The sequence below is a fragment of the Schistosoma haematobium genome, chromosome 3, assembly GCF_000699445.3.
Source record: "Schistosoma haematobium chromosome 3, whole genome shotgun sequence".
NCBI lineage: Eukaryota > Metazoa > Platyhelminthes > Trematoda > Strigeidida > Schistosomatidae > Schistosoma > Schistosoma haematobium.
This window is the reverse complement of record NC_067198.1, coordinates 25020317-25043642: the sequence shown is the minus strand read 5'-3', so window position 1 is coordinate 25043642 and position 23326 is coordinate 25020317. Positions and strand designations below refer to the sequence as shown.

Below are 23326 nucleotides of genomic sequence, written 5' to 3'. Positions count from 1 at the left end.
TGTAAATACAAAATGCTTTTGAATATACATGGAGTGTTTGAATTATCGAATGGTTAAACCCTGTAAAAACGTAAATATTCACCTTAAAGAACTTCGATACAACACTATAAAGGTTGGGTTGAGATTAAAGTTATCTTCCGTTCAAAATAATATTTGTGAATAGAGGAGAGTAGGTATTAACTTATTTGTGTTATAATTTGATACCATTACTATAGCTCGTGCATGAGCTTAGAAATGAATAGCACCAAATTCAATAAAGCCAATACACCAATCCCCTTCATTTTGACCGTAGTTCCGGGTAGTTCAAAAGCTAAGCTTTTCCGTAAAAAATTATTTGCTTACTTAAGCCTGTTACCCCTCATGGGGCACAGGCCATCGACCGGAGACCTCCAGCCAACTAGGTTCTTCTCTCCAGCTTCTACCGATTACCACTCATCGCCATTATATCTGACCTCAGCTCCCTGCGCCACGTGTTATTTAGTGCGCATCTTTTCCTTTTACCTTGATCAATCCGAATTAGGGCTTGCCTCGCAATACAGTTTAATGGTTGTCCACCTTCGGAGGCTTTTCCTAATTTTCACCTCAATTGGCATTTAGTTTGTTCTCCACCACAGTCGATTATTACTGATGATCTCCGCTCGAAGGATCTGAAGTATCTTGTATACAGAAATGTTTATAAATATCTGTAGCTTTTTAGTGAGGATTATGGCAGTCCTCTTAGTTGTAACTCCGTACAATAGAACTGTTTTTAACATTTATGTTGAACATTCCGACATTGGTGTCGAATGACAGTTCTTCAATTTTCAGGTACTTTTTAGCTGTATGAATCATGACCTTGCTTTGTTAATTCGTGCCTTGACAACTGTATCAGATCTTCCGTATTTGTCGATGGTGCTGCCCAGTTACGTGGTTTCCACCTCTTTCAGATCTTCGCAATTCAGTGCGCTACACTGGCTTCTATAGACTTGTTGAAACTTAAGTAAGGAATAATCGCAAATAAATAAATTTACAATGAATCTAAGAGCAGGACAAAAAATTATCATACTAAGACAGAGAAGAAAGACAAGAGAAAAACGAGTCTGTGTTTGCGATTAAAATAAAAAATACCAGGTATAAAGGATTTGCGTGAACATAATTAAAAACTTACCAAGATGAAAAAGACAGAATGACGAGTATCAAATTAGCATTTTTTGAGGAGGGGCACGATTTAAACATCTCCAAAAATTATAATGAACATTAAATAAAAGAAGGAATTAGAGTGTACATGAACTGACATTCACATATATCACTTGAAGTAAAAGAAACCTACAAATCAACAGCTTGTTTCTTTCTACTAGTAATCTTTTCAATTCTAATTTTACTTTCATTCATACCAACAGGCATATCAAATATGGATAAGATAGGCTTAAGTGGCACCACGATAACTATGACCATTACCAACGGCAGCAGCAACGATGACGACGAAAATGATGGCAACAAACATAACAATTGTCATCTGTGAACGTATCATTCTTATCAAATAATAATAATAAGTGTAAAGCATATTGCAAATCAGTCAGTACTAACATAACCAACAATATGTGAGAAAATGAGAACGAACATGCAAAACGAACAAATAAAAACATGATAAAAGTACACATCCCTTCTATATATATAAATATATGAGTCATACAAACTGCGCAAAAATAAAACGTGCAATATCAAACTTGTTGTTTATGGTGGTGGTGAACATCTCTCGGTGATTGTAGATAAAATACGATGGTGATAATTACATATCCAACTAAAGATCAATACATGCAGTTTGTTACAAGGTAAGTTTTCGATTGTTGACAACCTCAGAGATTCAGTCGTTCTATATTTTGATCAGTAAAATAACTACGATAGGATCTAGTCCAGTTGATTTAGAAAGCAAAGCCACATATATCGATAATTTCAGTTGAATTCACAATGTATTTCACTAATAGACACTAAAGTTGAAAGATTGTTCAGTAACTATTAGATTTTTAAGGGTCATTGCGTGTGTGTGTTTATCCTGTTCAAATGATGTAGAATTCGGAGAAATACTATATTCTTATAATGATTGATATTAATCAATACACACAATTTTATAAAACAAGCTTTTAATCCTCAATAAAACAAAATCATGAAATAAGAAATTTGAAAACTTAGTTATTCCGTAGAAAAGATAATTGTCGATCAATCAATCAGTCATATATAAGATAAGAAATAAATAATACGAAATAAGTACTACGCCAGGTTCCTATACCATGTCAGCAAAGTTAGAGATTAAATTCAAAGGAGGTTAAGTAAAGGAGTTAAAGTAGTAATAGTATTTGATTGAGATCATCAATCGATTGATGTTATACCATCATTGAAAATCTGGGAGCACCGAACGGCCGTTTCGTCCCATTACGGGACTCCTTAGCAATGCGCACCCACGATCCTGCCCGCGGGATTCGAACCCAGGGCCTTCAGTCTCGCGCGTGAACGCTTGACCTACTGGACCACTGAGCCGGTATCCAATAGTGTTATTGTTTAACCTCAACCAATCCACGAAATCGCGCGACCATCTCCCATTGTACTGAGGTAGATGCCTGTCTCTACTCGACACGGATTAGCTCCACTGGTCACGGCTTCTCACTAGAACTTCGAGAATTTTCGCACGAAGCTAGTCACTAGTGAACACATGGTAATTATCAGTTTGGGGGTTGTGGAGATTGTTAAGTTTTTGATTGAGATCATGAACCGATTTCCGGCGTAATGTGTTCTTCGGTCTTCCTCTTCTCCTTTGGCCTTGAGGATTCTAAATGATAGCTTGTCTTGTGGCGCAGTTGGGTGCTTTCCTCAATGTGTGTCTTATCCACTTCCAGCGCTTCTTCCTGACTTCATCCTCCGCCGGGATCTGCTTTGTTCTCTCCCACTGATGTTTGATTTGTTTTCCTTTGTTATTTCATCTTTTGGTTTGCATAGGATTGTAATGATTTTGTTGGTTTGTGTGCCACACCTATCCCGAAGGTTTTCAGCAGTCTCGTTGCGGTTTCTGATATTCCTTGTATGTACGGTAGGATGATCCTTTTGTTGATTTTTGTGCTTGATTTGGGTTCTGATGCTGTGTGCCGTTGGTGCTTTTTGATGAAGTTGATTGGGTAGCCGTTCTTTTGAAATATGTCCTTCAGGTATTTCTCTTCATTTTTTCGTGCTGCCAGTGTGCTGCAGTGTGTCCTCGCCCTCTTGAACAATGTGTGTACGCAGTCGATTTTGTGAGCTCTTGGGTTGTTGCTGTTGTAATTGAGGATTTGATCTGTATGGGTCGGTTTCCTATATACTTGAGTTTCCAGTTTTCCTGTATCGGTTTACGTACCCGAACAGCATCACCAACGAACGACGAAGATCTGATGCGGATGTAAAGGCGAGGATTGACAAACCAAGGGAAACATTTCTACAACTGAAGGACATGTCGCACTCATAACAACTGTCAACCATTATCAAAGTCACAATGTTTAATACGAACGTCAAGACAGTTCTACTGTGCGGAACTGAATCTTCGAGAACTACTACAACTATCATCAAAAAAGTACAAGTATTTATAAACCATTGTCTACCCTAGACACTCAACGTCCGTTCACCAGATACCATCAGCAAAAGACTACTATGGGAGAGAACAAACCAGCTTCCAACTGAAGAGGAAATTAAGAAAAGACATTGGGAATGGATAGGCCATACATTGAGAAAATCATCAAACTGAATCACGAAGCAAGCACAAACTTGGAATCTTGAATGAAAATAGAAAAGAGGAAGATCAAAGAACACACTGTGCCGAGAATCGTTAACAGATATCCAAAGAATGAATAGCTACTGGAAACAACTGGAAAGGATAGCCCAGGACAGAGTTCGATGGAGAATGCTTGCGGGTGGTCTGTACTTCTCCACGAGGGGTAACAGGTGTAAGTAAGTAACATTAATTATAATTACGACACATTTTAATTGTAGTAATATTATAGTTCTAGAGTGCCATGAAAAATCTATAACAAGTGTAGAAATAAACAGTGGAAAATAAATACAATGAATGACAAATAGTTTAAATAAAGCTGTTATTCGCTTTTATTACATTTTAGAAATGGAAAACCTATTTAAATATAAAGGTCCAGAAATCGACTTGTCGTTTCTAGTGGAAGCGCCATATTTAACCTCAGAATGACTCACTTCCTGATCCTACCATAAAGAATGTTTTGATGAATTCGACCAAATAATTGCAATCTGTGTATGCCTTTTGCTTTCATAGGTCATGTTTCACAGCCAAATGCTCAAAGGAACTAGCATTTAGTGATATTGTTATGGTATATAACTCTACGTGAAATCACTCAACTGGAAGCACTGCGTCTAAAAGTTGTGCATGTTTACAATAATAAAGTGTAAAAACAACTCTGAACAAACACCCTCCTCAGAATTGAACTGTTCAAATAGTTGCACGACAGGTATATTGCCTATGGACTATCCTAACAACTCACTGATTTTCAATAGGACCAATTTATACAGATATATTTATTTACACGTAAACAAGTTTAACATTATCAAACACTTAAACTTTAAATGAAATTGATTTTTTTTTAATATACTCACTTTATATGGAACTAAATGTATTGAGTCAAGTACTGGAACAAGTTCACCTAATTCGTCTGTAAATTCGGGACTAGTACCACGAACAAATTCATTTGAATCTGGTGTACTACTACCTCCAGTCCCTGCACCGGAAGCAAGCATTCTACTTTTTTAAGAAATATGCTCGTGGGATGAACTGTCAGAAATATAAAGTAAACAAAAAGGTTAAAGAAGAGCTATAAAAAGAGACCTTATTTATTTATTTACATACAAAAACATTGGTACAACGAGGCACCAAATACATATGCGCCACACAACAATAAGGCCAGTAGTAGTTATCAGGGATTTGTATAAAGGCTGTGATAATGTCCGAGAAACAAAACAAAACAGGTAGTTTCCTTACAGAGCCATTCCTCAAGTCTTCAACTTAAAAGTCTGATCCATAAGGCAGTGGAGCAACGTTAGGAGATCCAGTTCAAAGTAGTCAGTGACTAAAAATAGATTCATAAGTCATTTATTCTCTCACAATTTTGAAGCCCATGTGCACCATTGGTTCGGAATCACGGTTTTTCAAATCCATTAGGTGGATCCTCCGTGTCCTTTAACCCAGCCGAAATGCCGGAAATTCGCTTTTTGTCCTCTCAATTTCGTAAACAACGCTCCCTCCGAGAGAAGACAGTGAGCAGTACTTCCCTGGCAATGGCTGTATATGCGTGGCCGTGTGAGAGCATTTCGAGAGGGAGGATTGACCCTTCCCATACTTGGCCGTACCAGCGCATTTGAAGGGGAAGAAAATACATTGCCTGGTAACAACAGTGAAACTTAATTTACCATATGACGGGATGTTTGCTATCCACAAATGAATTGGTTGAAAGTTGGTATTTAAACATAAATTACATAGTTAATCACCCAAAATATATACTCAGTATAAACTGAGATTTCTCTAGTATTTGAATCCAGTTGCCATCAAAGTAGGATCGCCAAAGATGTGTCTTAGAGCAAGATGCCACACGACATTAGCACGATAAGATGAAAATAAATAATCAAGAAGATTGAAATAACGTAGTAACAATGGTTATGAGAACGCTGATAAAAAGCTTCAAATAGACGGAGTCAAAAAACATTGTACCAATCAATACTGAAATTTGAGTTCGAGAGGAATACAAGTAATGAATGCATCTGGGTCAATGTGAACGATGTCACTCAAAGTCTCAAACCGTTAATCGCGTTTATAACGCGGACCTCAGTCGAGTAGTCTGTCATCACCATCGTGACTCAGATCAACGACTCCATGGTATGATTACATATTTTTTGGCAGTCCCTAGCCTTATCCCAACAAATTTCTACACCAGCAAACATCACTTATCAAGGTAGCCGGTGATTACGCATGCGCAACACATGCCCTAACAACTTCAGACGACGAAGATTTACAAACTCATCAACCAATTTCCTAAATTTGTTTACCCTGTGAAAAACCTGAACATTGTTCACATGGTCATCTAACGAAATGCTAGCAATACTGTGATGACTATGATCAAAACGCTGAAGCCTGCACATTTCTCAGACTTTTAAATACCGTTCTTCACAGCCATAAAGTAGGAGGCGACGAAATGCTACGCAGTAAACTTGTCCTTTAGCTGTTAGTTGGATATCTCGCCCACGCCACAAGTGACGCAAGCTGGCAAAAGCTGACTGAGCTTTCTGAATCCGTGCTAAGATTTTTTCAGGTTCTAACCCAACAAGGCTGATGAAACTTCTAAGGTAAGTGAAGTGGTCAACATGCTCGAATACTTCACTCATCATTACTTTAGGTGCTGGTGCAGACCACACGTCAAGAAACAATTTCCCCATGGGGAGAGAGAATCGCACCGCGAACATGCTTGTATTGTTTCTCAAAGCGATAATATTACTTTATTTTGCCAGAGTCCTGACGAAATAGTGATATGTTGTCTGGGTACTTAAAGTAATTCATACTGTATTATGAAAACAACATATCGCATATGAATTACTTATAATATATTTCAACAAGTAGCAAAATGTAATTACCTAATGGGAAAATGGAACATAAAGATAATGAAAAGTAGTGGACACAAATTAAAAAAAGGAAAAATATAATTGCAAACTACCAAACAAAAATTGTCCCGACAGTGTCGGTAAAGCTTTATTGTTATTTATATAGGTGGAGGGAATGAAAAATATTACGATTTAAATCACCTTTTCTTCGTACCCACAGATAATATCATGAATTACTTGGTACCCTGGGTGTCATAAGTCCATTCAAAGAGTCTAGATGTGCTAATATGTACTAATCTTCCACTAAACAGCTTCTGAAGTGCATAAAATAAAATTTCCCTTCCTTTATTTAATCTTTATCAAAATAGCATCAGGATGACACACGTTAAATACCCCCAAGTCACACATAAAAATAGCATAAAATAATTATCTCATATGTTGATGGAATAAAATTTTCTACTAGAAAAATAGATACCTTAAAAAACAACCTTCCACATTGACCAGATTTTAAAAATATTGTATATAAAATCAATACTTTAAAACAGACTGGATTGATGTTACATGCCGCGACATGATTCGGCTGTATCCGCTATCTAGATATGATAGTTGGACTTCCAAACTTATATCACTCTATCAAGCCGTTTTGACAGACATACTTATTTTTCTAAGTCTTAATAAACTAGCCATGTCGATTGGAGAGCACTAAGACTAAAAGTAACAAATACAAAGTCCGGGTGAGAAGTTTTGCTGTAGAATGTACATGGGTGTGACGGAAATAGTGCTTCCCATGGAAATCCAGCATTTGTAAAGAAGCTACTTTCCAACAACTTCAATCGCCTTATTGTCAAGTTCAATATAGTATACTAAAAAAGTATACAAATCAAAGAATGGTAGGTATAACAAGGGAAATAAATTAAAATAATTGACTGTTAATAAAAGTAAATCGATAATCCTGTAATAGTCTAAATACTAAACTATCAAACTTATTTTATGAAAAATACTGACTGCTATCCAGGTAGCTGGTATAAAGTTAAAACCTGTGACATGCATGAAAACTGACTATCTGGAAAACTGAATACAGATTTAGTGAGAGAAAAAAAGGTTCTTGAAAGAAAAAATTCAGCTATTTGAGCAACAATAAGTTTATGAACTGTAACTTTGAGTCGCGCTATTTGCGTGATGATCAGTGATACAGCCTGAACTATGAAATCAAGGTGAATGTGTCCGACTTAAGCTCAAGATCGAACGGTTGAAGGTAAAGAGATTTAGCTACTAAGCGACTGCTACAAGATAAAATTCCTAGTGGAAATCGGTGTGATAGAACTGAGAGTAGAATATATTCTAACTAATGAGAAGAAAATACAATGCCTAACCCTTCAAATCAAACATAACCATAATAACTACAACTAATATAAGTAGTGTGGGTAGTATATTATTGACTGTTAAATGAAACACAAAGAAAAAAAACAAATAAGTCAAGAATCATTTGCACCTAAAGATATATTTAAATATCAGATAACTATATTTTACAATAATACAGTAAATAATATTCTCAATAGTGATTATTGAATCACGCACGTTAAAAATAACTATCTTTACGACGAATCGTATATGAGTATGAATAAGAAATATCCCGATCATAAAAAAAACTATTTATGCAGCTTTTGTATCGCGAAATACTACATTATATAAAATAAAACTAAACTAGTTTATAAATGCTGAATATATAGTCATTATTATTAAACGTTTAACCAACAAGAAAATATTTGCAGAGTGAATTGTGTGAGATTTATCAGTGTACGATTTTGATGTAAAAAGATTATCAACTAACTTGAAACTATACTACCTTTTGAAGAAATAAGCAATAAACAATTTTGATTATCTGAATCACCCTCGAATACCGTTTTATGTATAAGAAATTTCTGAAGACCCAAATATTAAGAAATACGACACCAAAACTGAATCTTAGGTGTCTGAAACTTAACAGCACTAGAACTGTAAGTTCATACAGAAACATTGGCGTAACCAAAATACAGAAATAAATAGATGACATATCTAAGCATTATTCACTTAGCAATAAATATAGAAAATAATTGCTTTGGTTATTGGACTGTTGTAAATTTACTCACTTGCACTGTTGATATTCAAGAGGTTGCTCCCACTTTGAAGGAGTTACTCATTTGGTTATAAATGACTGTAAATATAGAGTTGGTTGCTTACAGTTGCTGGGAACCTATGAAATAAAACATATTTATCTATTAACGCTTTTGTCTTTATTTTTTCATGGGAGAACTTCTGGATGCTAATGATCATTAAGAATGTAAAAATTATTTTACGCTTTCTCTCAAGACCAAAGAGGGAAATCTCAAAAAAGACAAGGAATAAGATTTAGACGCTATTACAAAGATGTACTTTGATATTTGTGGCATTTTTAAAGACAAACAATAAACTTGATTTATTGTTAAGGATGTTGAACCCCAAAACACAACATACTAGGAAGAAACCAATTGTAAGATTAGATAGGTTTATAATTAATTTTCTTCGATTGACTTTCAGCGAACTGTCATTATATAAATAAGTTCATTACTTCTCCTTCAAGTGATATTCATCCAGTTTGACACTTTTTTAGTTAAAAGTCAGTGTATGAAATCTATGTGTAATTCGACTAATCGGAATGTAAATTTGTCTTCTTTGATTTTTACTAAATAGATATTTTTACAAGAATTAGGTTCGGAGTAGCTAGGGCTGTCATGTCACTTACAAAGGAAAGCTAGTGGAAAAATCAGTAGCTGTACTAATTTCCAGAGGAATTTAAAGAGAACTGTATGCAATTTAGAGTTCAGGATTGCATTAACTGAATGTAGTTAGATGAAATGGAGTAGCTTTGCTCAGCGATTACTGATGAATAAAGTTTGAAAGTAATCCAAATTGTCATTATAATAAAGCCAAAAGTTTATAAGCTTATAATCAATGTTTTTTATCCTTTGAACACTAGACATTACTTCTGAACTTTTGTTTTAATGAAGGTAATTCAGAATAAGCATATCAAAACCTGATTTTTGTTTTAACTTAATCATTTCCATTCTTATTCCTAGAATCTCAATTTATACATATTCTCGACGAAGAACTATATCGTGAAACAAAAAATAACAGATGAATTAATGCCTGATGTGAGAGATCTGAATGTTAAATACACCTTTGACAGGTTAAAATGGTTTCCCATTCTATCAATGATGGTTATAGGAACATCTCATGTAACTTGCTGAGGGAATTGTTGCGAAATAGGTATCGATAGATATGTCTCTCAATAAACTAAACATTCAACTGGACAACCACTCCCTACTCTGATACTCCGAATTACGTTGAGGCGCTTATTCTATCTATGTTTTATTACATATTCCATATCTGGTGATAAGGGACTTTTAAAGATTCGAAAGGAAAGAAAGTGGGGTCAAGTTATTGTGATTTCTCCATTAAAATGTTTTTTTAAACTCGCAGTTTCACTTTCATAGATTTATATAACATTAAATATAAGATCACCAGTGTTCAATAGATATAATTTGAAAGTCTGGTTTATTTGAATATAGATGAAATAGACAATGATTGACTCGGAATAATAAATCTCATCAAATACATCTACGCATAATATGAATTTGATTTACAGGGCCTAAAAATGTATGTTCCTTACAAAGATACATAAGAGTTAGTAAGAAGTAATTGTCAGAACTAATACTGATTAGCTAAGTGAAAGTTTTACCGTAGGATTGTAAACAACATACATACTTAAGCAGCTAGATTATACAAAAGAAATTTCGACGCATTCATTAGAACAAGACAGTATCACAGGACACTGAGAGGGGGGAAAATGTTTGCTTGGAATTGCGAACTTTTACTGTGGTCGAATGTTGACTCCTGGATCCCAGAAGTATGTAAAACAAATAGGCAATAACATAACCAATTAACTTATAAAGATAAACTTCACTGTAACATTAGGCAACTAGTCTAATTTGCCCACCGTATTATTGTGTCTAATTTAAAATGAATCCCTGGTAGCACCCATACTACCTACTTATAGCATACTATAAACGTACCAACAAAGCACGATCTGAACCTCGGCAACAAATTAAAGTACCGAATAAATATGTCTTGGGCGCACTATTACCGTCTGTGGATCAATCTCCAATCCTAATTTTTTTCAAATGAATGTTGTCTCTTGAACTTCGTGCTTTCTGCATTAAAAATGGATCTTTGAGGCAAATGTAATGTTTTAATGTCCTTTTCCGAAATGGTTTTTCATGCACAATAGGTGTAATTCAAAACATATTCTGAGTTACGATATCAAAATTAATTTGGAGAATGTAAAGAATAGCACACATAACATCCCTTGTGTGATTTGCGTTATTTCACAAGTTGATCGAGGCTAATAGGCCCAAACAATAAAAGATTAGCCACTTGGGTTATATGTGTTATATGAAATTCAGTGTTCGTAAATTGGTATTGTGATGGGTTGGATTTGAGGCAGTTTATCTTTAATTATTGTCCCGGATGAGAAATTCCCATGCAGCTAAAATCAATTCTATTACATTACTAGAGGCCAACTGAAATTAATAAAATCACCTCAAAAGAAATTCGAGGAGCTTGTCTTATCCAGAATGTGGAAGCAAGCAGGTTTTAGGATAGTTTATTGAGGAATCCTGATGTTGAGGCGTCTTTGTCTGTATGTGTAGAATGTGGACTAATACACATATGATTCATACTCGCTATTAAATAAACCGTAATAACCCAGACAGCATGTAACCATTCAGTTATTTCATCCTTGTAATAACTATTGTTTCTATAGAAAATTGTGATCTTCAGCGTACATTCACGTCTTTATTGCATTTTATTTCTACAGCAACTCCTCTTGTGTTAATCTGTGTGTGCTTGACTGTTGCTCACTACTTTATCCAATGGCTGTCTATTTGTCACACCACGCATTATCTATTTCGGACTGTACCAATACTTTTAATGAGTAGCATGGCAAATCGACATATTTTTGTCCACTACATCGCTTTCCTTCCTTTTTCGCTTCTCGTTCTTATTTATGTTCGGACAAACAACTCCCGGAAATAAATTCGCCCAACCCAGCCCCAAATTAGCTTCTTTTTATCACACAAACAGAGTTAGCCCAGCAGTAATGGAAGATTTATGTTCATGACATATAAATTTGTAGAATTATAGTGTAGATGGTTATTAGTACTGCTATAATAATAGACGTAATCCTGAAATCATAGATTTGTCATGGTGTGACCATCTAATCTATTAGAACGTACGTGGAAGTCATATCACTGTTTATTCTGACTCGTATCGTAAAATCAGTTATATGTCTGGAGATTCTAAAGAACACATTTAATCTAAGTATACAATGATATATTTAATGTGAGTAAAGACAAGTCATACAAAATGACCAGATCTGTGAGGCTAAGTGATGTCATCCGATTGAATTCAACTAGTAATTCTTAGCACCTTTACTGTTGATCTTCCTACTGTGTTAATTGTTGGATAAACATTTACCCAGTTATCTCTTGTTCAACTTTGAAGATTTTGTGGTTTGAACCGGTGCCACTACACATTACTACTTTTATGTTGGAGTCAGATCAACTGTCACAAAATATGTACATCCTTCCTGGGCACGGAACATTCATCTCTCAAAGCAGTTTTGGAGCCACGGAAAAAATTAGTTATCGCAACCGATCTTTACAAATTGCACTATGAAGTATCTATGTGATACGTAAACAAGTCCATTGTTAAAGTCATGGAAAATAGCATGTACTGGTTTTCAAATGCACTCAGTTTCAGTTTCAGTTTGGGGTGGACAATGGAAAGTATTCCATATGAGACGCTTCGCAGATTACGTATACAACTTGGCAGGAAAAGTCTCCGTCTAATCATTAAAGCTTTATTAAGCCGTATTTAGAGTACGACAATAAATTTTATCATTCTTTGTTCCTAAAAGATAACAACACACTGGGACATATCACAAGGAGAGCCATTCCGGGGATTCGAAGCCAAATTTTAGGAGGGGTGCCTCAAATCACAGAATCTTTACACATTAGAGTCTAGGTGTTTACGGATTGAACTTTTAACGACCTATAGCGTTTTAAATTGTCACAGGCACTCCCCTAAACATCTGTTTAAGCTCACTTCTGACGCAAACCTAAGAAATATCATCCAGAAATTAGAGACGCAATATAGTAGAACGGAATGTAGTGTGGCTTCTACACTTTGTGAGCAGTTGTACTCTGGAATTCGTTACCCTCTGATCTAGTCCAGATGAATCCTCAGGTGTCTTCCAGGGGAAAACCTTGGGACTCATGCCAGTATTTCACTGCCATTTAGTAATATTTCTCTTTGAATTGTTAAATATACCTAGGTTCCTACCTGAAGGTATCGATGATGGTCTAATACTAAGTAAGGAAGTTCAATTTCAGTTTCAGTTTGGGAAGGACAGGAGGCTCGGTTGCCTGTGTTAGTCCTGACAATGATGGTCCCTCAGTTCATCCAACCTTCTTTTGAAAGAATCGACGGATGGAGCCTCAACCACGTGCTGAGGTAATGAGTTCCACTCGTTGATGATTCGATGGGAAAGTCGATAGTCAGCTGACAAGTAATTTGTTCTTGGCTTGTGAACTTTTCCGGAGTGTCCTCGTAAATTCTCTGTTTTGGAAGACAAGAAAAATGAGGGCATATCAGGTGCAAATTTGGTACTAAGCAATTTGAAAACTGTAATCAAGTCGCCTCTAGTTCTGCGATATGACAACGAGAAAAGGTTCAGCTTGGCCAGTCGAGCTTCATACGGAAGCTTCACTATTACGGGGATCAGCTTGGTTGCCGTTCTCTGAACATTTTCCAGGTGCTCACTGTCTTTTTTTAAGCAGGGGCTGGCCACTTGTATGCAGTACTCAAGTTTAGGACGTACAAACACTGTATACAAAGTCAAAAACGTCTTAGCGTCGACATGACTAAAAGCCCTACGTATTGACCATAACGTTCTAAAACTTTTGGCGGCTATTGCACGGCAGTGTGCAGTAGTCTTTAAGTCTTGCCTAACGATGACTCCTAAGTCATTATATGTCCGGACGATAGGTAGCTCAGTGTTATCGTGTATGTATCTGTACCTTGCTGACCGATATGCATCACAACACACTTGGAAGTATTTATCGGCAACTGCCAGGTCTGAGACCATTCAGATAATTTCTTCAAGTCATTTCGGAGTTCTAAGCTATCACTCTTACATCGTATCGTTCTCCATATCTTGACATCGTCAGCATATAGCAAGACCGATGATGATAGGAGACGAGGAAGGTCATTTACATACAAGAGGAATAGCACTGGCCCCAAAACTGTACCGTAGGGCACTCCACTAAGCACAGTTCCCCAGCTAGATAACTTTGAGTTCACCCGTACTCTTTGTTGGCGCCCAACTAGGAAATCTTTTATCCACATCAATAGATTGCCTCCAATCCCGACATTTCTTAACTTATATAGCAGCTGGTTGTGCGGAACGTTGTCAAAAGCTTTACTGAAATCAATGAAGGCTACATCTACAGGTAACTTTTGGTCCTTAAGAGCGCACCAGCTTTCAGGAGCCACTAATAAGTTAGTGAGACAAGAGTAACCTATTCTGAAACCGTGCTGCTTCTCCGAAAGGATCCGGTTTTTATCGAGATACTTAAAAAGCTCCTTCCGAATAATCTTTTCTAAGATTTTAGCAACCACACTAGTTATTCTAACGGGGCGGAAATTCTCAGGTTTGTGTTTCGTACCTGTTTTGAAGATAGGACTTACTATGGCGTTTTTCCAATCTTTGGGTAAACGACCCTGCGTAACGGATAGGTTAAAGCATATACTTAAAGGGTTTGCAACGAAGTTAGATAATTCCTTCAGTAGCCTAGGATGTTATTCATCGGGCCCCGTGGATTTACCTATGTCAAGCTTATTTAGTAGACCAAAGACATCGAGTTCTTTAATAGTCACGCTATCCAGTGTGTGTGGGGGATCTGTATGTGTTGATGGGAAGGGTACATCTATGGTGTATACATTGCTGAAGTAGTTTGAGAACACTTGAGCCTTACCAAAGTCGTCCTCCACTAGTGACGCGGCAGTACTGTCTCCCCATAGAGCAGGAATATTTCCTCTTCTCTTTGTCCTTTGGTTTATGGAAGAATACAAACGTTTCGGACATTCTATGGATTCCCTAACAATCTTTTCTTCGTACAACTTTCTAGACTTACGGAGGGTCGAGGCACAATTATTCCGGACTTTTCTATACAGGGATTTAGTTTCATCAGTTCCCAGTAACCTAAATCTATACCACATTTTTCTTCTCTTACGAAGAAGGATGTGAACCTCCCTACTGAATCATGGTGGGGAGTTTCTCGGCCCCCTTGATATAGTCCAAGGGATGTGGGGTGTGGTAACTTTTAAGTATGAATTTCGAAATGCGTCCCAGGCCGTTTCAACTGAGGACTCTAGGTCTATTGTCCAATCTACTAACGATGCTGAGTGCATGATACCTGGTATATTTTCTTTCCAGACGTTAGGTTTGGACTGGACTGACGCGTGCTCGTGACTGACAGTTATATGGAAGTCGAAAATTAAAACTGCGTGATCACTTTTACCTAGGGTTGGCATATAATGAAGGTTCGCAACGTCATCCATATAGTGAGTGAGTATCAGATCTAGTAAGGATGATTCAGTGTCCAGGTCGTACTTAGTCGCTTCTTTCACATGTTGCACTAGAGCACATGTGATAACCGCATCAAGTAGTTCCTGCTCGAAGGAATTTTCTGACGATTCAGTTCGCGGATTTTCCCAGTCTACCATAGGTGCATTAAAGTCCCCTAGGTTTAGACATCGACAACTTTGTGACCAAGTATTGAGACTGCTTAGCAGGACCTCATTTATCTCACAGCTTGGACTGCGATAGACCAAATCAATCAGCAGCTCTTGTCCCTTGACTAACTAATTCACACGTCCCATTCTCATGGGATACACTATCGATAATGGCAAATGGGATAGCATTCCTAATGAATAGAGCTACTCCCCCTCCTTCGCTTTTGTGTTCTGTCGGCCCTTACTAACGTAAAACCCTCGAAATCAAGTTCCATCCTATCTATAGCCTGTGTCAGCCAGGTTTCTGTTACTGCGATTATGTCTGGCTTTGTAGAGTCAATCTGTACCCCTAGTTCCGATCGCTTATTAAGTAAGCTTCGTGCATTGGTGTAACAGATCCGAAGCCTGTTTAAGTGCCTTCGTGCTTCACCCAAAGTGGCTTCGGCATCATTCTCTGTCGAAGTCTTACAACCCGAAAATTTACAATTTTCAGGTTCTTTTCGCCAGCGTCTAACCTAAGTTGTAGTTCTTTCTCGGCTTCCCGTCTTTTAACACGGTCTGCCAACGGTAAGTCCTTTCGTATAAAGACTACTGAACCCTTTAATTTGTGTCCATTCTGTAAAATTAGGTCACGTTCGTTCGAAGAGCTGAATACTACTTTGGGCAGTCTGGAATGATTTGGTTTCGAGTCCGCTAGACTTCCTAGTCTGTACACCTTTAGCAAGGTGACCCCGGTCATATTTCGAGGCATGAGTTGATTAAGCAGCTGCCTAATCAGTACAATGTCATGCTCAAAACGAGTTTTAGGTTCAGCGCTCTCGCTCTCCTTGATTCTATGAAAAATAGCTGATCTGTCTCTATGATGAGCTTTCGATTTTTCAACTACTTTTACGGAGGCAGGGTTCCCTTTTATATCCCTACTTTTCTTCCTTACAACCTGTACCCACTCGTCAAGGTTGCTGGGAGAAGCAACAACAGTTGCGTCAAACCTAGTGTTGGATTCTGGAGGGTTGTCGACGACCTGAGGGGTCAGGTTATGTTTACCGCTTGAAACCGATCGAGCCTTGCGATTGCGGCTTCTAGGCGTTTCCTGTGGGATCCCATCTGGGAGACGGGGAACAGAAGAACCCACTTTCCTTGAGCTTTTGTTTAAGGCAGGCCCCTTTGGAGACTGCTTTTCCTTCTTTAGCCGGCGTGAGTCATCTACTACCGAACTAACCTTAGTTTGCTTCGTGTCGATTTGTGTGTCGACAGATCGAGTGCTGTTTGAAGTGTTCCAACCACGATTGCTAAAACACTTCTTTGCAGCATCAACGAGTGAGATGGCCTCGGTTAGCAGGCTGTTTGCATCCGAACAGCACTATTGACAAAGCCATACGCAACCCTTCTTACTGAACCGTTTGAAAGCCGCAGGCGTTAGGTTCGTGCAAACTTCGTGGTACCAGCTTTTGCACTCGTCGCACGGCATGCCGCTTTCGACGGGATAACGACAACCCGGACGTTGGCAACTGCTTTTTTTACATTGTCCGGTCATTTAAAAGGAGTCCTTTTCAAAAAGGAACGAGATGCGATGAAACTCAGAAAAAAATAATCAACGACCAAAAGTGAAGAACTGTAGATTGTTAGGACCAAAAGTACTAACAGATACAATTTGAAATGAGGTTCTCAAGAGTACCAAGGACAAAACTAATTGAGAGAGCGGTAAAAACGGTACTCTAGTCGAATACTTGAACTGAAATGAATTTAATTAAAGTGAAAACAGTAGTCTTGATACGTAATAAACTATCAAAACAATGAAATTTACTCAGCGAGGAAAAATACCACTGTTCTTTTTAAATAGCGCGCGTTGTGACAAGAATATGTGTTAAAATCCCCCACTCCTTGACTATTTTAGTCTTTGTTTGTATGGTTGTGGTATTCGATTTTTCTGTACTTGAAACCCGCCGATTACGAATTCCAAATACAATACATTTTCTTGTGTAGTTCTTACTTATTTAGTTCTATTTATATAAAATTGCAATTATCCGAACACTTCAAGTGATCAAAATGGTTTCTCCTTTCGTCTGTATTTGTGGACACGTTTTCCTTCTTGTTTATTTGTGATTGTAATTGCTATACCGTTTGCAAAGACTGAAGTATTTCCAAACCTTTTGTGCAGTTGGAGTTATCGACTACTATTTAGCTTTTACTTGGCCTTACATGTATGTATGTTAGCTGCCATATGAGTGACTGTGCCCTTGATTGTGACCTTTTCTTACTAGACTGATTACACTTAACTGAGAAAGGTCATGCTTCCAGCTAATTGTAAACAAGAATTGTTGTTTAAAAGTGTGATCATTAATTTTCTAAATGAGTTGGTAAGTAACTCGTAATACGATTTCCTAATTTTTGAACAGATACTTTTCCTTATCTGAATGCTAGTTTTTAGGGTTGACTAAATAGATCTGTCCTAATTTTTGGTTTCGGTTAAGTGACTGTATTTTCAGGCTCTCCATTAGCGAAACACAGAAATATGTTCTATCATTGAATACTTCCTCTAGTTTTGATTGTAATCTAAGAAGTAAAGCTCCTTTTATGCTTATATACGATGTAATTTTGATTATAGCGAAACAGAAGTCATAGAATTTTGTAGCCACCGTCCATGAGTTTTAAGAACTTTCGAAACATTCCGATTCTAGAAATAAATTATCTACTTCAATGCAGATTTTTTTGTTTTCTCCGTGATATTCATATGTTAATATTAATGACACAAACAGTCATCATTGGAGTGGGCGCACGTGTTTATTCGTGGCTAAGAGTTCAGCGGAATATGATGATTGTAACAACTGATATCAAAACATGTGCAACAGACTTCATTCTGGAGGCGTATAAGTGGTGTTTCAAGACACAATCAAGTCGTTTGTGTAAAGCATGTTACTTCACATGGTATCTACCGATTCTCCAGGCAAATGAGCAACTGAACACAGTAAGCACGTTGTCAGCAAACCGAAAAACCGGTGGATACGGCCAATGTGGAATTCAACAAATAATTTTGTAACAGTGATATCAACACTACGGTTCACTCCCGTGCGGCGTTATCTAGATTGTTCATTAACCTATGAGCTTTTCATTGGACATTAACTAAGTTAGACACTAATATTGTCACGGCAAGTCCACAACTTGCGGACGATCCCATCAGATTTAAAACAAAAGGTCTCGGATTTTGACGTGATCAAGCCATAGGTCCCAGAGTTCTGAACGCTACACTAGTGATTTACGGCCTCAGTGATTTTGCAATTTTCCTCATTTTGAGAAGAGATTAGATTGACGATATCTGCATTTCCTTATTCTGAGTTTAAATTAATGATAAATGCTATCTAAACCCATCCATCTTCTCATGAATTGGATTTAATCTTCACTGCAACGGAGGCTCTCCGGTTGTCAGCTTCACAAGATCAAACAACAAATAACGAAGAAATTGTGATGTCAGTCTGTCTTAGTTCTCAGGATCGACAGAGTATCTTTATTTTCTAGGGAATGCATGAAATTTATGGTTATATATTACCTATAAGTACAGAAAAAGTCCTAATTTATCAACGATTTCAAAAACATCTGGATTGTTGGAACTGCTGTTAAAACATTTGATTAGCGTAGAAAAAGTTATTTGAGTTAAAGACATTCTTGATACTGTAAAATCACGTCTTAAATGAACTTCCATTACGAAAAACTATGAAGGAAACAACAGGGTTAGTAAAGCAAACCGCACTTCTTCAATCACATAGACTGATCTAAATATGTGCATCTCAGAGTACGGACACAACATTGGGCAGATCTTCACCCATCAGCATTGTTTTTTAAGACCAACACGGTCAGCAATAATGTTGATTACATGACTTAATAATCCTTACCTAAATGTGGTTTAGACGACTGTATGTGATCCCAATAACTGTTTCAAGCGAATTAGCACGAGAAAACACCCTTGTATCTAACCCTAATACCGACATCAATCTCGAAATAGTGAATTGTTTTATTCTTTGCATCCAGGAAGACTTTAGGCTGCGAACAGTTCCAAGCCACCCAACAACAACTAATTAAAAACTATCATATGATGTACTTGACTTTGTCTACTGTGATCTCAACGTTCATCGACGCACGAAAAAAAATAGCAGTGAAACAAGCAGAAAAATATTGTATATTTTAATTTTTGGTATGTTCATATCAATGCCTGGTGAACTATCAATCAACTGTCGAAGAGTTAAACAGATTCTCAATTTATTAGCAAAGTCAGAGCTTCAGTCGCTTACACGTGGCATTAATTAATTAGCAGTTAGAGTCAAGCAATTAATCTGTAAATTAACGATAATAATAAGTGGTATTAGTAGGATTAGTATTCACCCCAGCCATGTGTTTTGTAAGCACAAAATATGCAAGTGTCGTGCATGGCATTACACGAGTTTTATCCATGATGGACTAACGGTCACGGAATAACAAGATCTTGGTGCAGCCGAACGAAAGAAATATGACATATTTTAGATGAGGAACGTTCAAATACCAGACTGTCTACCACTGAAACCACTGCAGTCAAAAGGTTGGACAAATGTCACTAGAAGTAACCGAGAAAGATTGGACAGCTACACAACATCAAGAGTGAGTCCAAATAAACCTACTAATTAATTCATGATCGTCAAAGATATACTGGGCAATTTTGTCGTCAATTGAGATATGTATCGTGAACTTCGAACAAATAAAAAGCCTCAGGTGCGTCCTATTGGTTTATATGGGATCCTTGGCTCCCAGAAAGCTGGATGAACTGCATCTAACTTTTAACTAGGATTAAGATACTGAAAATCTTCCTCAAACGATGTGGAAACAGACCCCAACTAATCTTTTGATTTGATGGAAAATTGTGTCAGTTTTGTTGAAATTTTAGAGGAGCCACAAGAGAAATGGCACAAAACCCCTAAAATTTCCCAGGGTCAGATTCAGATATGTGTAGTAAAGACAGAAGACATACGGCCGATGTTATTCGTTTTCTAGAATGCTTCTATGAGTTTCCAGTCTCCTCCGTAGTGAGTCAGTTGTCCTCTGAGATGTCCCGAAATAGTGGGTCGAAAAAGAGAGAATATGTTGGGTCCAAAATCATTTTTTAGTATTCTATACATCAAAATTAAATCCCTTAGTCTGCTATAGGACAGAGTAAAGAGGTCAAGCCTCTGAAGCCGCTTTTTGTATGGTAAACCTCTGAGTTCTGGAGTAGCACGGGTAACTGCCCTCTGTACTTTTGTCAAGATATCCGAGTCACATTTCAAACAGGGTCTTGCAGCCTTAATGCAGTTCTCAAGCTTAGTTCTCACTAAGGTTTTGTACACTGTAGTGAACATGGTAGTATCTAACTTAGTGAATGTCCGTTTAAAATCCCAGAGGGTTTTAAACTCCTTAACTGCCACCTCCCTGCAATCGACTATCGTCTTAAGATCATGACTCATTGTCGCCCCGATATCCTTATGAGAGCGGACCACGGGTACAGGCATTCCCCCTATGCTGTACCTATTAACATTTGTATCCAAAAAGTGAATGAAGACCCACTTTACCGCATTGATAGGCATCAGACACTCTTTAGATCAGTTAAACCCTCTCTGAAACCATTTTGTTCGTTGTTTAACAGGTTATTGGTTTCCACAAATGTCATTATGGTCTGTTTGACTATTCTTCGCATTATTTCAACTACAACACTGGTAAGACTTACAGGTCTGTAGTTCGATGGAAGTTGTCTTGGCCCTGTTTTATGTATTGGAGTGACGATTGCATCCTTCCAGTCCGTAGGTAACACACCTTGTTCAAGTGACATATTGAATATCACGGTCAGTGGGGCTGCGATATATTGTGTAATATGTCTCAGGATCTAGAGGTGTAGTTCATCGTCTTAATCAAAGTCCACGGTGAGTAGGCGGTTTGCTGGTTTTGTATTTGGGTCTGATTCTTTGTCTAGAAGAGGTTCCTGAGTGAGAACTACCCCAAAATAGTTAACCATATCCTCTACTTTACCTGATCTTCGTCTATCATTTTAGATTCACTCCCTTCTTTAATCAGGTTGGGAACCCAATAATGCGTCCCTGTTCTGTAATTTATGTACGAGACTATTCTTTTAGGCTGCTTGAGTACAGCTTTGTCTGCAGCTCGTCTCAACCTGGCTGACATCCTCACGGACGTGTATTCCGGATCAAACCAGTTTGCATGAGTTTCCTAGTTTAATGTCTCTTTCTTCAACCGTAGCAAAGGTAACCGTCAAGAGGTGGGCTTTACGAGTACTTTCAGAATCCACCTTTTGTCCTATTCCATAAATCTTACAGATGCTAACTCCTGAAACTGTTCCTGCGAGTAGCTTGTCTATCAAAGACTTAATTTGACTGAGGTCGTGCTCAAACCTAGCAACATTCTTTACACAACCAAGGTGACAATGGCTTGCAGCACCGTTTATAATCACCTGATATGAGTCTGGTGAACTCATTGTGATACCACCTATTACAGTTGTGACTTTGCATCCCATCATCGACAGGGAAACGGCATACCAGTCTGTCACAAGGACGCTTCAGTTGCACCATGGATTTGTTTTACGTTGATATATAAATAAAAACAATAAAAACACAGACTTCTGTAGTTACAAAAAGACTTTAATACCTATGGATAAAAACAATCATCAAAGACATATTGAACAACGAAGAATAAGTACCAGTCCCTTGTTTTTTTGTATCTGTACTAGTAAAATGCAGATGACAAACTCCTCTAGAGAAAAAGCCGTACTCTTGGGGATTACTTTAACTGAAATAAATTCAATTAAAGCAAAAACAATGGTCTTGATGCGTATTTTAACGATCAATACTATAAAAAGCACTCAGAGGAAAAATACAACTGTTCTTTTTGAGTAGCGCCCGCGTTAGGAGAAATTTTATCTTTATAACCTAGAATTTTAGTCCCCTGATTTTGTCCCATAAGTTTCCCTACATTTTGGGGGAAAACTACGAGTTTTCACATGACTTTAGGGAAACCCTGAGGTTTACCTATAATTCCCCGAATTTAACCCGTAATCAAGCGACTGAGTAATGTAAATGTATTCATAAAATTTAAGGGAGAACGAGAAAGTTTGTCAACAAAACGGACAAAAATTTCTTTAGTGATGTTGTTTATTGTTATAATAATCTTCAAGGACCAATATAATGTGACGAGAGAGTAACGCCGCTGTTCACAATTTGGTGCGTTGTGGAAACTTTCACTGCCGTGATTTTTTTAGACTAATAATATATCAGCAAAGGAGAATTTCTGGACTTTGGTTTTCATGAGCCTTAAAATTTAGTGAAAAACATTCTGACTAGAGATAATCAGTCCGTATGCAACCGTAATATATAGTTCAATCTCCTAATTACAGGTTAAATTCACTCAATTTAGGGGAATTCTGAGTAAGGTTTTGTATAAAATAAAATTTAAAACATAAAAGTATTTCCACATCCGTGGTTTTTTCCAAAGCTAAAGTTACTCAAAGACAAATTCCCAAACCTTTTAGGATATTTTGATTAATCCTCAATATTTCCTTAAAATATACCTGGTATTTCCAATATTTTAGAGGAAATCCATTAAAGTTCACTGATAAAACCCCAAATTTCCCCTGACATTTCGGGGAAGCTACATGGAATTCCTTTAGTGTTACTCTAAATTTTACGCTGAATTCACTGTGTATGAACGTCTTTCTTCTTTGCAGTGGATTTCCCGAACTTATTGCAATTTCGAATACACTAAGCCATTTTTTTCACATCGCATATCTTTTTAAAGACGATGATCAACGTAGCTTGCATAAGCGTTCTACATG

At 37.3% G+C, this 23326-nt stretch overlaps 2 protein-coding genes across 3 annotated transcripts in view; one reads left to right on the top strand and one right to left on the bottom strand.

The window, feature by feature from the left end:
• SHOC2_1 (soc-2 suppressor of clear) overlaps window positions 1-10794 on the bottom strand; it is a 46081-nt gene extending 35287 nt beyond the window's left edge. For both annotated transcript variants that reach the window (XM_051213389.1, XM_051213390.1), the window contains exons 1-3: window positions 10704-10794; window positions 8742-8845; window positions 4621-4795 (exon numbers count right to left, since the gene is read on the bottom strand). Coding sequence is in view for 1 of the 2 variants with exons in the window: in XM_051213390.1 (XP_051069366.1) it covers window positions 4621-4761 (141 nt within the window). In the remaining variant the exon portion in view is untranslated. The remainder of the gene's footprint in view (window positions 1-4620; window positions 4796-8741; window positions 8846-10703) is intronic.
• Window positions 10795-22678: 11884 nt separating this feature from the next.
• The window catches only part of FAN1_1 (Fanconi-associated nuclease 1), a 36803-nt gene continuing 36155 nt past the window's right edge, over window positions 22679-23326 (top strand). The window contains exon 1 of the mRNA XM_051213388.1: window positions 22679-22715. The gene's annotated coding sequence lies outside the window, so the exon portion shown is untranslated. The remainder of the gene's footprint in view (window positions 22716-23326) is intronic.